Below are 12015 nucleotides of genomic sequence, written 5' to 3' on the forward strand. Positions count from 1 at the left end.
TTACCTTCTGCTTTGTAGGCTCTTTTTACCCCTGCTCATACCCAGAGATTAAATTTGCATACAAAAGGAGGGTGTCCTTTGTCCAAATGAATTACATTGTTTCTAGCCCCACCTATCATCCATAATAATAGGTCTCTGTCCTTCAAAACAAGAGAAACCAAACTTCAAATAGCTGAGCTCAGAGACCCAGCCAAATTCCTCTTGGCTGTGCCTCTGTTGGTCCTACAGCTCATACTCTATAAAAGACTTCTTTCTCAAGATAAGAAAAGATAGGAAAACCATTATTTATGGCATTCCAACTATTTTTGCTTTTACTTGTCCCTGTGTTTCTCTCCTTAATGGCTAGCTGAACTATAAATATCTCAAACAAATCTACCTTCCCGCTATTGTGGGCCATTCTTGATTTAACCTGTACATATTTTGTTGCCCTCTTCCATATTGAAAAACTGCTATTTGCAAACACTTGCTGAACATTTTGCTTTGCTCACTAAAATGAGTACTTTATACATATTCTCTATCTCATCTTACATGCCTAATAATTTCATAATAATAACTGTGAAAATCCCAGCTTTACAGATGAGGAAATGAACGTATAGAAAAATATTTTATTTAATCTGTCAGTGTGTTCTTTGAAACTTCCTTGAGGGGAAGATGAAATCTGTGTCAGAGGACTTTATAATAAAAGGAAAGTGCAGTGCAAACATTGTGCTATCCCCTGCTTCATATCGGGGCTCAGCGAATGTTTGGGGAATGAATGTGTGGGTAAACATCACTGGTATGAACCATGTTTTGTAAAGGCAGGGTCCCTATAATAATGTGAAAAATAAATACAGCAGGCTCTTTGTTGATAACTCAGTGGTCCTTCCCAACACATGCGAGTTTCTCCCTTCCTATCTCCTCTGATTTTACAATCAAAATGATTGTCTGCTTGAATAGCTTTAAAAGGGCATGATGAGTTATTCTGTAATATTTGAAATGTTACGCTCAGAAAGGTCAGACCTTATTTTTCAATATGAAGTATCATAGATTTGCTTTTCCTGGGCACTCTGTTTTCAAAGAAAAAATGACAGGAAATTTAGAGCAGGGCGCCCTCGTGAGGAAATTTTAACACCTTGTCACAGAAAAACTGGCTCCAGGTAAATACTGTACAGTACATAAGTGAAGCTCATAAGAGAAATATTTAAATGTAACAGTGACCAAATACAAGTTGAGAATTAAGGTTCTGAACTGTGTAATCTAATTAGTACAGAAGCTGTAAACAAACATTTTAAATGAAAACAAAAACTACTGGAAGTTATTTCTTTGTACTTTATCTTTCCTGTAATTTATTTATATTTATTAAGTGCTTGTTTTGTGCCAGGAACTACAATAAACACAGTGATCAATAAAACATAGCCTCTGCCTTTGTGGAGCTTATGGTTGGTGATGAAGATCACAGTGAAAGGAGACAAATAGATATATAACCAGAAACTGAGGAAAGTACTATGAAGGAAATGAAAAATGATTAAAGAATGGCAAAGTCTGCTAAGGTTTGCAACGGAGAGTCTCTTTAGAGGAGATAATCAGGCCAAATCAGTTGGCCTTTTGGTCCATCCTAGATTTTCTCATCTAACATGGACAGTCTTAGGGATCTGCCACTCTAGCCAGTCCTGTCGCCTTGTCTCTGCCCCCACCCCCTGACCGCGTTTCTCCTGGCTCTGGCTGTGTGGGCAAGCAGGCAGCTCCTGTGCTCCGTGGGCTGCCTCGTTGCTCTGGTGTTGCGCAGCAGCCTCACGTCCTTTTCTGTGATTCATCTGCTTGATTAACAAATGTCTTCTTTGCTTATCCTGATGCATCATTAGACCGAAAGGCCCACTTCCAACAAAGTTAAGGATGTGGAACCCCCGCTACTGCTGTGCTTTGAGAGGGGAGAGATAAGTAGGTAGTTTTAGGCAAAGAACCTGATCTGCAGTACTTCCGGTCACTTTGACCTTGAAATATCTGTGGCAGCACGCATAAGGAGGCTTCCAGCCAGAACTGGAGGAAATTAGATCTCAGTAAAGAGCCCTAAAGAACTATTTTTAGAGAATTTTGTTTTGTTCCAAAGCTGTCTTATACAGGCTCACTGGGTAATGTCTGGCCTGCATCCCTAACATTGTATTGCTCTAGGTCTTATATTGAAGCTTCTTTCTCCAGATTGGAGGGTCTACTTGCATAGCCTATGGTGATGTCTAGGTTGGAGTTCTTGCCTGTTTGAGTCTGGGATATAAACTTTGTATGAGCCACCTCTTTAGTTCTCTTTGCAAATATCTCTTTTCAAGAAAATTATCAACCTTCTGTATTAAACAGAGGAGCATGAATTAGATATTTCACTCCTTTAAGTCTCAGTTCCCTTACCTGTGGGGTGTGTGTGTGTGTGTGTGTGTGTGTGTGTGTGTGTGTGTGTCAGCCTACCCTGGGGATGGGGCTGGCATGGCATGTGGTGCATGGGATTTGATTCACAGTTCCTGTGCTACTTAAGCTTACCTAAGCAGGCACTTAATTTTTTTCTTTTATTTTATTGAGAAAAAAATTGCAATGTGACAGCTTCAAAACAAGTTGGTAGGAGAGTTACAACAATTAATACATTGCATATTGTTGTCTTTATAGTAGTCATTCATAGCACAAGATGCAGACATAATATTCTGTCCAAACACTATTAGTACAGATCTTTCTTCTTATTGAATTAAGAGAAAGTAGCTATCTATCCTATTTTGTATATACAGATACAAAATTGTCCTTCATTTATATCACCTTTTTTTGTTCAGTTTTGTCAGATGAGTATTCCATTGCCATCCAATTATTGTAGGTGCATGAATTCCAATATAGTCCAGTAGTCCACAATAACAGTAGGTTATCCACAGGACTGGCAATGTCCGAATCTGATGACTTGAGCCTTCCACAGCTCAGCATATTAACATGGTTTCACTTTTCATTCCTCATTTCTATACTTTTCTGCTGGATGGTTAAGACCAAGATAAAGAAGACCTATATGACAAAAAATGTAACTTGTGTCTGACACAGTCAATCAAGTCCCCTCAGGACTTATCCCGAAACCCTGTACCATACTTTGTAGACCCTGTGTCAGTGTTATGTGGATGAGTCATGGCCATTGCTTGACCACCTTGCTCTCTGTGAAAGCCTGAGAGAATGTTTTCTCTCCATGTGACTCTCTTTAGGCAAACCCTACATCATCGATCATATTCCTCTGTGGCCCCATAAGTTCCTTGATCAGAAAATTTGGGGCAAAAGTGAGTTACATGATGTTTCAGTACAAGTTCTCCTATGTCCTGAGTTAAGCAGGCACTTTAGACCACTGAGCTATCTTGCCAGCCTCTTCCCTGTGAATCTGAGGTTTAATATTTCTCTCACTTCACAAGTTCCTTATAATATAGTGGTCAAAATATGCTGAAAACAATACACAAACATTTTGTTCTTACTAGATAGTAATTTGGAGAATACATTAAAAACTATAAAATGTACAGATTCATTTGACCAGCAGTTAGGTTCTTGATAATTTACTCTTATGAAAAAGCTTTTTAAAAAAATGTGTACATTAAAACATTTTTCTAGGGCCGGAGAGATAAATAAGTAGAATGAGTGCTTGCCTGGCAAACCAGGATCCTGAGTTCAATCCCTGGTACCACAAAAAAAAAAAAAAAAAAAAAGAATCTATAATAGAAATCAGTGGAATCTCTCCAAATATTTAGCATAATTAGACTAGATAAATAAAATATGTTGCCTTAGCCCAATAAAATATTGATCAACCACTTTGTAAACCATATTTGTGTTAGAAAGTGTTTAGGAAAGAAACATAAAATTATTATCTTAGGTTAGTGATTTTGGAAGCATTTTTCTCTGAATGTTATACAAAATTAAGATACTGAAAATATTTTTAAAATTAAAAAAACGACTCTGAAATGAATTTTCTCTCCCCCCCCTTTATTCCCCCTTTTTATTTTTCCCCTCTGTATTCTATCTCTCTAGGGAAATTATCGTTTCATGAAACTCTTACTCACACGTAGAGCAAACTGGATGCAAAAGGACCTAGAAGAGATGACGCCTTTGCACTTGACCACCCGGCACAAGAGCCCTAAGTGTTTGACACTGCTGCTGAAGTTTATGGCACCAGGCGAAGTGGATACACAGGATAAAAACAAGGTACTGCATGACTCACATGGAGAGAACATTAGAGCAGAAAGCAAATGCTTCCTTTGGAGATGCGTAGCCTCCAGTAATGTCTAAATTACCACCCCTATGTATAGTAGAACATGTTGTCATAATCCCCAATAAAGTATCTCTCAAAATCTGTCATTTTATCCTTCCAGTTACCATATGTTAGATAGTATCTCCCTTTTACAGATTGAGAAAGTAAAACTAACGACAATTAAGATGTTGCCCAGGATCCAAGTGGTATAACTAGAATTTAAATTGAGGTCCCTTTAGCTCAAAAGTCCAATATCTCATAGAAAATCGTTATGGGAAGAGTTAATGTTTTAACTACTTGATCAGTCTTACATACCTTTATCTGGTAGTCTGAGCAACAAATTTGATGATTACAAATATATAATCATTGTTAATTTCCTGTTCTTGTTTTGAAATCCTGCACCACTTTAATTGTCTTATAGTGCTTTTTTTTTTTTTTGTCTTTGTTCTTGTTATTTATTTTTGTTTCTTTCCTCTTTAAAATAAAATTTAAAAAAGAAAGAAGGTTAAAATGCTTACTCTAAGTAGACAGATTTGGCCTGGGCTGCAACATGAGATCCTTAAGATTTCTGTCCAAAATCCATGACTTACTTATTCTGTGTCCTAAAACAAATCACTTAATTCCTCAATGCCTCAATTTTCTTATAAGTGGGAGAAAAGGATAGTTATAGCATTAAAGATGAAATAAGATCATATATACAAATTGCACACATTGCACACTATATTCTCCATAAATATTAGTCATAAAATAATCAAGAGTTTCATGTCAGAACATATGCTCTAGCATTTTGTTCTAGGGTTTGTTACCTTTCCTGCTTTTAAATGTTCAGATATTGTACACATTGGTCATTTTTTTTGATTGATGCTCTAATCATTCTTTGTACGTAAAAAACATGATTGTCTTTGGTTAGACAATAGCAATAATCTTCTTCCTTTCCACCAAGCCCTTAGTCGTAAAGTCTTGTTAATTCCAATGATCTTAATAATTGAAAGTTTTATAATTAAATCTACTGGGTTTATGTTGAGTAATCCTTTCACTCTCATAGTATTCTTTGTAGGGTTCTCAAAATTTGTTTAAAAGTTCTAAGATCAACTTGCTTTACCAGTACCATACATTAATATTATTCGTAACCCATGGCACCTGTAATGCTAATATTTCTCTGAAAAAAAGCACTTTGATTGATCCACAAAGACCCCCTAACACCTAGGAAGTTTCTCGTGTCTTCAAGCTCTACAATGCCCTCCCCGGGTAGAGTCTAAGCACTTCCTGCCTTCCGTTCTGCATGTCTCTCTGTTATTGGAGGAGGATGGGCAGTTGCAAACTCAGATGGAGGGAAACAGAACCGCGTCTTGTCCAGGCAGGCAAAGCCAAGAGAATAAGAGAACCAGACAAGACAAGCCCAAAGAGGTGACTTTGACATTATTTATGGTAGAAGATCATTTTTTCTTTCTTTCTTTTTTCAATTTTTAGTCTGTTATAATTCAGTTGTTTTATAGCATACATGAATAACCAAAAATCAACTTTAAATGAATAACTTGGTCTCTCTCTCTCTCTCTCTCTCTCTCTCTCTCTCTCTCTCTCTTTCTTTTCTTTTCTTTTCTTTTCTTTTGTTGTTGTTTTGTGGCTGGCTCAGCCTACTGGGGGTCACGGTCCCTGTGCTTTGCCTAAGCTTGCCTAATCAGGCACTTTAGACCGCTGAGTTATCTTGCCAGCTCAAACATTCATTTCCCAAAATAAAAAAATGCAGAAATGGCTAAAAGTGGTATGAAATGATGCCCAACATTATTAATTTTTCAGGAAATACAAATCAAAACTATATTGAGCCAGTTTCTTCATAACCTTCATGACACATTATCACAAAAACAGAAATGTGGAGAAATTTGAATGCTCATTTCTTACTAGTGAAAGTAAAAAGTTAAGCGTAGAATGACCATCTGAACCAAAAGTTCTACTTTGGGTTATATACACAAAAGAACTAAAATCAGGAACTCAGACATGTGTCTATACATCTATGCTCCGTAGTAGAATTATTCCCAGTAGCTAAAAGATGAAAACAATTTGGATGTCCATTGGTGGATAACTGGATAATCAAAATGCAGTATCTATGTCTAGATATACTATAGACTATCATTCATCTTTAAAAAGGAATGGAATTCTAACATATACTACAAAATGTAAACTTTTTATAAACATGCTGAGTGAATAGGTCACACTCAAAAGATAAATATTGTGTGGCTCCACTTCTGAGGCATCTAGAATAGTCAAATTTAGTGAGACTGAAAGTAGACTGGTGGTTGCCAGGAGTTAGAGGAGGGTGAAAGTAATGTTACTTAAGGGGTACAGAGGTTCAGTTTGGGAAGATGAAGAAATTGTGGAGATGAGTGGTAGTGATGTTAGCACAATTACGTGAAAGTACTTAATCTCACTGGATTATATACCTTTTTTTTTTTTTTTTTTTTTTTTTTTTTTGTCAGAACGAGGGATTGAACTCAGGCCCTTGTGCTTGCCATGCAAGTGCTTATTCTACTGAGCCATCTCCCCGGCCCCATGTATACCTTTTTTATTTTTTATTTATTTGTTTTTTTATACCTTTTTTAAAGAGGAAAAAAAACAAGAACAAAGACAAAAACAAAGCACCATAAAACAATAAAAATGGTACAAAATTTCAAAACAAGAACAGAACATTAACAGTGGTTGTTATACTACATATTGTTAGCATCAGTTTTGTTGTTCAGACTACCAGGTAAAGGCATGTAAGATTGATCAAGCTGTTATAACATTAAGCCTTTCTATAAACCTTGAAATTTTTCCCTTGTTCTTTTATATATGTATATTTTTAAAATTAATTTTAAAGAGTATAAAAGTAATACATAAGATATTAGAAACAAAATGTATACTTCTTTTGTATTTTTTTAGTGTCTACGGGGTCTCACTATGTAGGTCAGACTCATAGTGTTCCACCTTTGTTCAGCCTCCCAAGAGCTGGGATTATAAGCTCTCGCCACCACGCCCAGTCTCAGTTGCTGTCTCAGCATGCCCTGGAGACGGGACCAGCACAGCAGGCTGGGGATCGGACCCTGGCCCTTGCACTCTGCCTAAGCAAGCGCTTTAATTTGCTGAGCTATTTGGCCAGCCCCAAAGTGTATACTTTAACTGTATACTTGTTTTCTGTTGTTTGTCTTTTTTGCAGTACCAGGGATCAAACTCGGGACCTTGACCTTGCACTTAAACAATTAAGTCACTGAGCTATGTTAACTGTATGATTTTTTTGTTGTTGTTGTTGTTGAAGTACCGGGGACTGAACTCAGGACCCTGTGCTTGCCAGGCAAGTGCTTATTCTACTGAGCTATCTCCCCAGCCCAACTGTATGCGTTAAACTATACACTTAAGCTGTATACTTTAAAACAGTTGAAATCAAAAATTTTATATTATGTATATTTTGCTGCAATTAAGAGTTATTAGATAAATAAAAAGATGTAGAAATTTAAAAACTTTCATTATCAACATGAACATTTCAATTTCAACAAATATAATTGGAATAAATACACTAAAAATGAATTATAAAAATGATACAGTTTACTGGAGATGTTGTTATAGGCAATTAATTGCTATTATACTTATGATTTTATTGTGTACTGCAGTTGCTACTAAACAAAAGTAATGAGTTGAATATTAGTTCATATTGTAGAAACCTTTGAACGAATACCGTTGCTGTCACTTTTCAGTTTTTAATATGACAGACGAGCCTGTTCCTGCTCTTTATTTAACTATAGATTGCCTTGATGGATGTGTTACTTGCAAAGGATAATATGCATGTAAACGCTTTCTGTGTTTTCTGTTAATAATTATCCTAATAAGGACAGCAGTCTTATAGAAGTACATTCATGAGTGATTTTCAGACAGTTTCTACAAGTTCAAGACAATCATTGTAAGATTTCATTTGAAATCAAGTGCTGCTATGTTTTCAAAGTGGAAATTTTCATCAGAAATTAGATCTAATATTTACCCTATAAAATGATAATTAACTATAAATTTGTCTTTTAATATAAGGACTGGATTCTAGATCTATAAATTTCCTGTGCATGTATCTTTTTTTGATTGATATTAACATTCAAGTCATCTTTCAAATTCTAAGGTGATTGGTGATAACCAGATATGCAATATCAAGATTTTCCCTTACTTCACTGATAATTATTCATAAGCTATGGGGCTGCTTCTGTCTTACTTTTTATTATTATTGTTAACACTTGAACTAAATGGCCCTTGATTAAGCATACAAACTCTGGTGTCACACTGCCTGGGTTAAAATTCTCAGTGCAGAGCTGGCAAGATAGCTCGGTGGACTAAGCATTTGCGTAGACAAGCGCAGAGACTGGATTTGATCCCTGGTACGGCATACCATGCCGGCTCCACCACTTGGTGTGCTGAGCCAGTGAGTGAGTCCAGGCATGGTGGCGCATGCTTGTAATCGTAGCATTGGGGAGGCACAAAACAGGAGGATCACTAAGAGTCTGAGCTGCGTAGTGAGACCCTGTACCAGCTACATTACAAAACTAAATTCTCATTTCAACCACATACTACTTTATATCTTTGCAAATTATTCATCCTTCCTGTGTTTCTGTACATAGAGGGAGGCAATTAGGAATGATAACATACTTATCTCCCAGAGATCTGATGCTGACCAGGTAATGCCAACTACATATAATGCTTATAACAATGCCTATCACTATGAAAGTTTGGGGGAAGTCACTTGTTATTTTGCTCTGCTTTTAATTGCCTCCCTCTGCATCCTGCAGCAAACAGCTCTGCACTGGAGCGCCTACTACAACAATCCTGAGCACGTGAAGCTGCTGATCAAGCATGATTCCAACATTGGGATCCCTGACGTTGAAGGCAAGATCCCACTGCACTGGGCAGCCAACCATAAGGATCCGAGTGCTGTGCACACAGTGAGGTGCATTCTGGTGAGTGGAGTGGTGGTGTGGACCTAAGTGGCCTTAAAAAACTGGAAATCCAGCATGTTGAAAAGCATATGTATGGCAGACAGAAAAATTGTGGACCAACAAATCTGTGTCCCCATGTCCCCTAAAATAGAACATTTCATTACCACTCTTTAAGGCCACCTGGAGGTTGTATCTATTCCCCCACACTTCTCTTTTCTGTTCCCCATCAAATGCCTTCCTAATTTTGAATTTCTAATTCTCTTACATTGTTTTATATTTGTTCTATTAAATAATGACTAGATATAAGTGAGTATCAGTGTGCATTACAAAGGGTGGAGAAACAACAAATTCATGGCCCACTGCAGAGTTTAAGTAAAGCTACACTACCACTGTGCCATTGAAGTCTTTGAGCTGAACACTCCCCTACTCTCTCTGTCCTCAGAGCAAAGACCATCCTCAGGTTCATGTTTGTCATCTATGGATTTTCATTAGCTTGACCTCATATATTTGTATCCATAAACAATGTACTGTTTCATTTTTAGGGTTTTTTAACTTGCTATACAGAGATTCATATTGGATATATTCTATTGGAATGTGCTCTTCTTATTCAGTCTCATGCTTGTGCTTTTATCTATGTTACTATACATTATTTTTATGTATTAATTTTTGTTTCATAGCTTTCCATTGTCATTTATTCTGTTATTGAGAGATATTTTAACTTTTTCAGTATTTTTTTTTTATCAACAGTGCTATTTTTTGGTACTTTTGAACATATGCAGGGCATGTATTTAACTGGTTGTTGCAGGTATAAAGAAATGCAGCTGACTTTCTGCTCATTGATTATATACCTAACCAATCTGATAAGTCACTTATTAATTTGGAATGGTCATAAAGTCAATTAATTGAGGTTTTCTAATTACTTTATCCCAACTTACAGCTTTACTTGCGGTGGTAGTCCAACATTTACTTTTGTTTGCTTTCAATATAAAATTAGAATTTTGAGACACAAATTAGATTTTAAAGTTATTCTTTCATATACAATGATTAGCTGTACTTGTGCATTCGCTAATATCTTTGCTCTTCACTTCTTAAGTCTCAAGCTTTCCTTCTAGAGTTACTGTTCTAAGAACTTCCATTCTTTATATAGATCTGTTGGTGTGAAGTGTTTTTAATTGCTAAAAATGTCTCTTTCAGCGTACCTCTTGAAAAAATCAGGTTTCATCTGTACACATTTCTATACAGTTACTTTTCTCAGCTATTTCAGGATATTATATTGTTGTTTTCTGCCTTCTATTATTACTCAAGGAGTCTGGTTTTGGTCTAATTATCATAGCTTTATGGATGATCTGTTTTTGCACTTAGACTGCTTTTCAAATTCTTCTCTTTGCCATACTACAATGTGTCTACGTGTGAGCTTTTGATAAAAGTACTGTTTGGTGTGTGGCACATGTCTATAATTCCAGCTGTCAGGAGGCTAAGACAGGAAAATCATGAGTTTGAGGCCAACGTGGGTTATATAGGAATTTCCCCACCAGCCTGGACAACGTAGTTAGACCCTACTGGAGATAAACAAATACAAAAATCCTGTTCGATATATGAATTCTGAGTATAGTACCTCAGTTCTGGAAAATGCATAACTACAGTATTACCTGTTTAAATATTCCTTCTCCCTTCTCCCACTATTGCCTTAAGGTAGATATAGATATAGATATAGATATAGATATAGATATAGATATAGATATAGATATAGATATAGATATATAGATATATAGCTATATAGATAGCCTTCTTGTCTCCATATTTCTGAACTTTCTTTGATATTTCTATCTCTAGTTCTCTCCATCCATTTTGGGTCATCATATCACTCCCTGCAAGACTCAAGAGCCTAAATTATACTTTTTTTTTTTTTTCCAGAACCAGGGGTTGAATTCAAGCCCTTGCACTTGCCAGGCAAATGCTTATTCTACTGAGCCATCTCCCTGGCCCTAAGAGCCTAAATTATACCTTAAAAAATAAAATACACTCATTCACTGCAAAAGAAGCCCTAAATCTGATATAACCCTTCAGAGAGTTTTCAAATTGAAGCTGAATCCAGGTTGGCTTTGTGTATGACCAAACCTGAAAAGAAACGTTACCTGGGGTGCAGTAAGTTTTTAGCCAAAACAATTCAATTCAGAAAATTGTCAGTTCAGGAAGGATCATCGACCGAGGAAGTAAGCATAAGTCTTGAAGGAGGGCCAAAGCATAATATCTCCTACAAACACCAACAGGAAAAACAAACTGTCAATTTATAAATTTAATTTTATTATTTCATTTTGAAAAGTAAAAGGTAAAAGTACAAACGAAAGTCAGATACAATGACAGAAAGAGGGTAATGTACAATAATACATATGTTACAGATTTTCAAAACAAGAATAGCAGATTAACAATGGTTGACATATTATCTAATTTCATCAAATCTGTTGCTCAGATTAACAGATATAGTTATGTAAGATTGGACATATGATTTCATATTACCACTTGTTTTCCAGAAACCTTAAATTTTTGTTCTTGTCTCTTGGGTTTTTTTTTTTTTTTGTCTTTTTTAAAATTTATTTTGAAGAGAGTATAGTAATAATTTATATGACATTAGCAAGGGTACACATTTAGAAGACCAAGATGACAAGTATTCAAGCATGATTTTGGTATTACACATTGCTGTCCTCGATGTTGTTGTTTAGATCACAGTTATCAGCATACAGTTAGTCAAGGTGAAATTTCTATACATTAACTGCTATTTTCAAAAAACTGGTAGAAATTTTTAGTATAATAACTTCAACCATTTTGTATATATACTTGCATGTTGTT

The 12015-nt window shown here is 36.0% G+C and overlaps 1 protein-coding gene across 1 annotated transcript in view; it reads left to right on the plus strand.

The window, feature by feature from the left end:
• Positions 1–12015, plus strand: part of Invs (inversin) — a 192682-nt gene that overhangs the window by 117301 nt on the left and 63366 nt on the right. The window contains exons 4-5 of the mRNA XM_023705477.1: positions 4006–4179; positions 9022–9189. Coding sequence (XP_023561245.1) covers positions 4006–4179; positions 9022–9189 — 342 coding nt within the window. The remainder of the gene's footprint in view (positions 1–4005; positions 4180–9021; positions 9190–12015) is intronic.

The sequence above is a fragment of the Octodon degus genome, unplaced genomic scaffold (assembly GCF_000260255.1).
Source record: "Octodon degus isolate 3935 unplaced genomic scaffold, OctDeg1.0 scaffold00221, whole genome shotgun sequence".
Lineage (NCBI taxonomy): Eukaryota > Metazoa > Chordata > Mammalia > Rodentia > Octodontidae > Octodon > Octodon degus.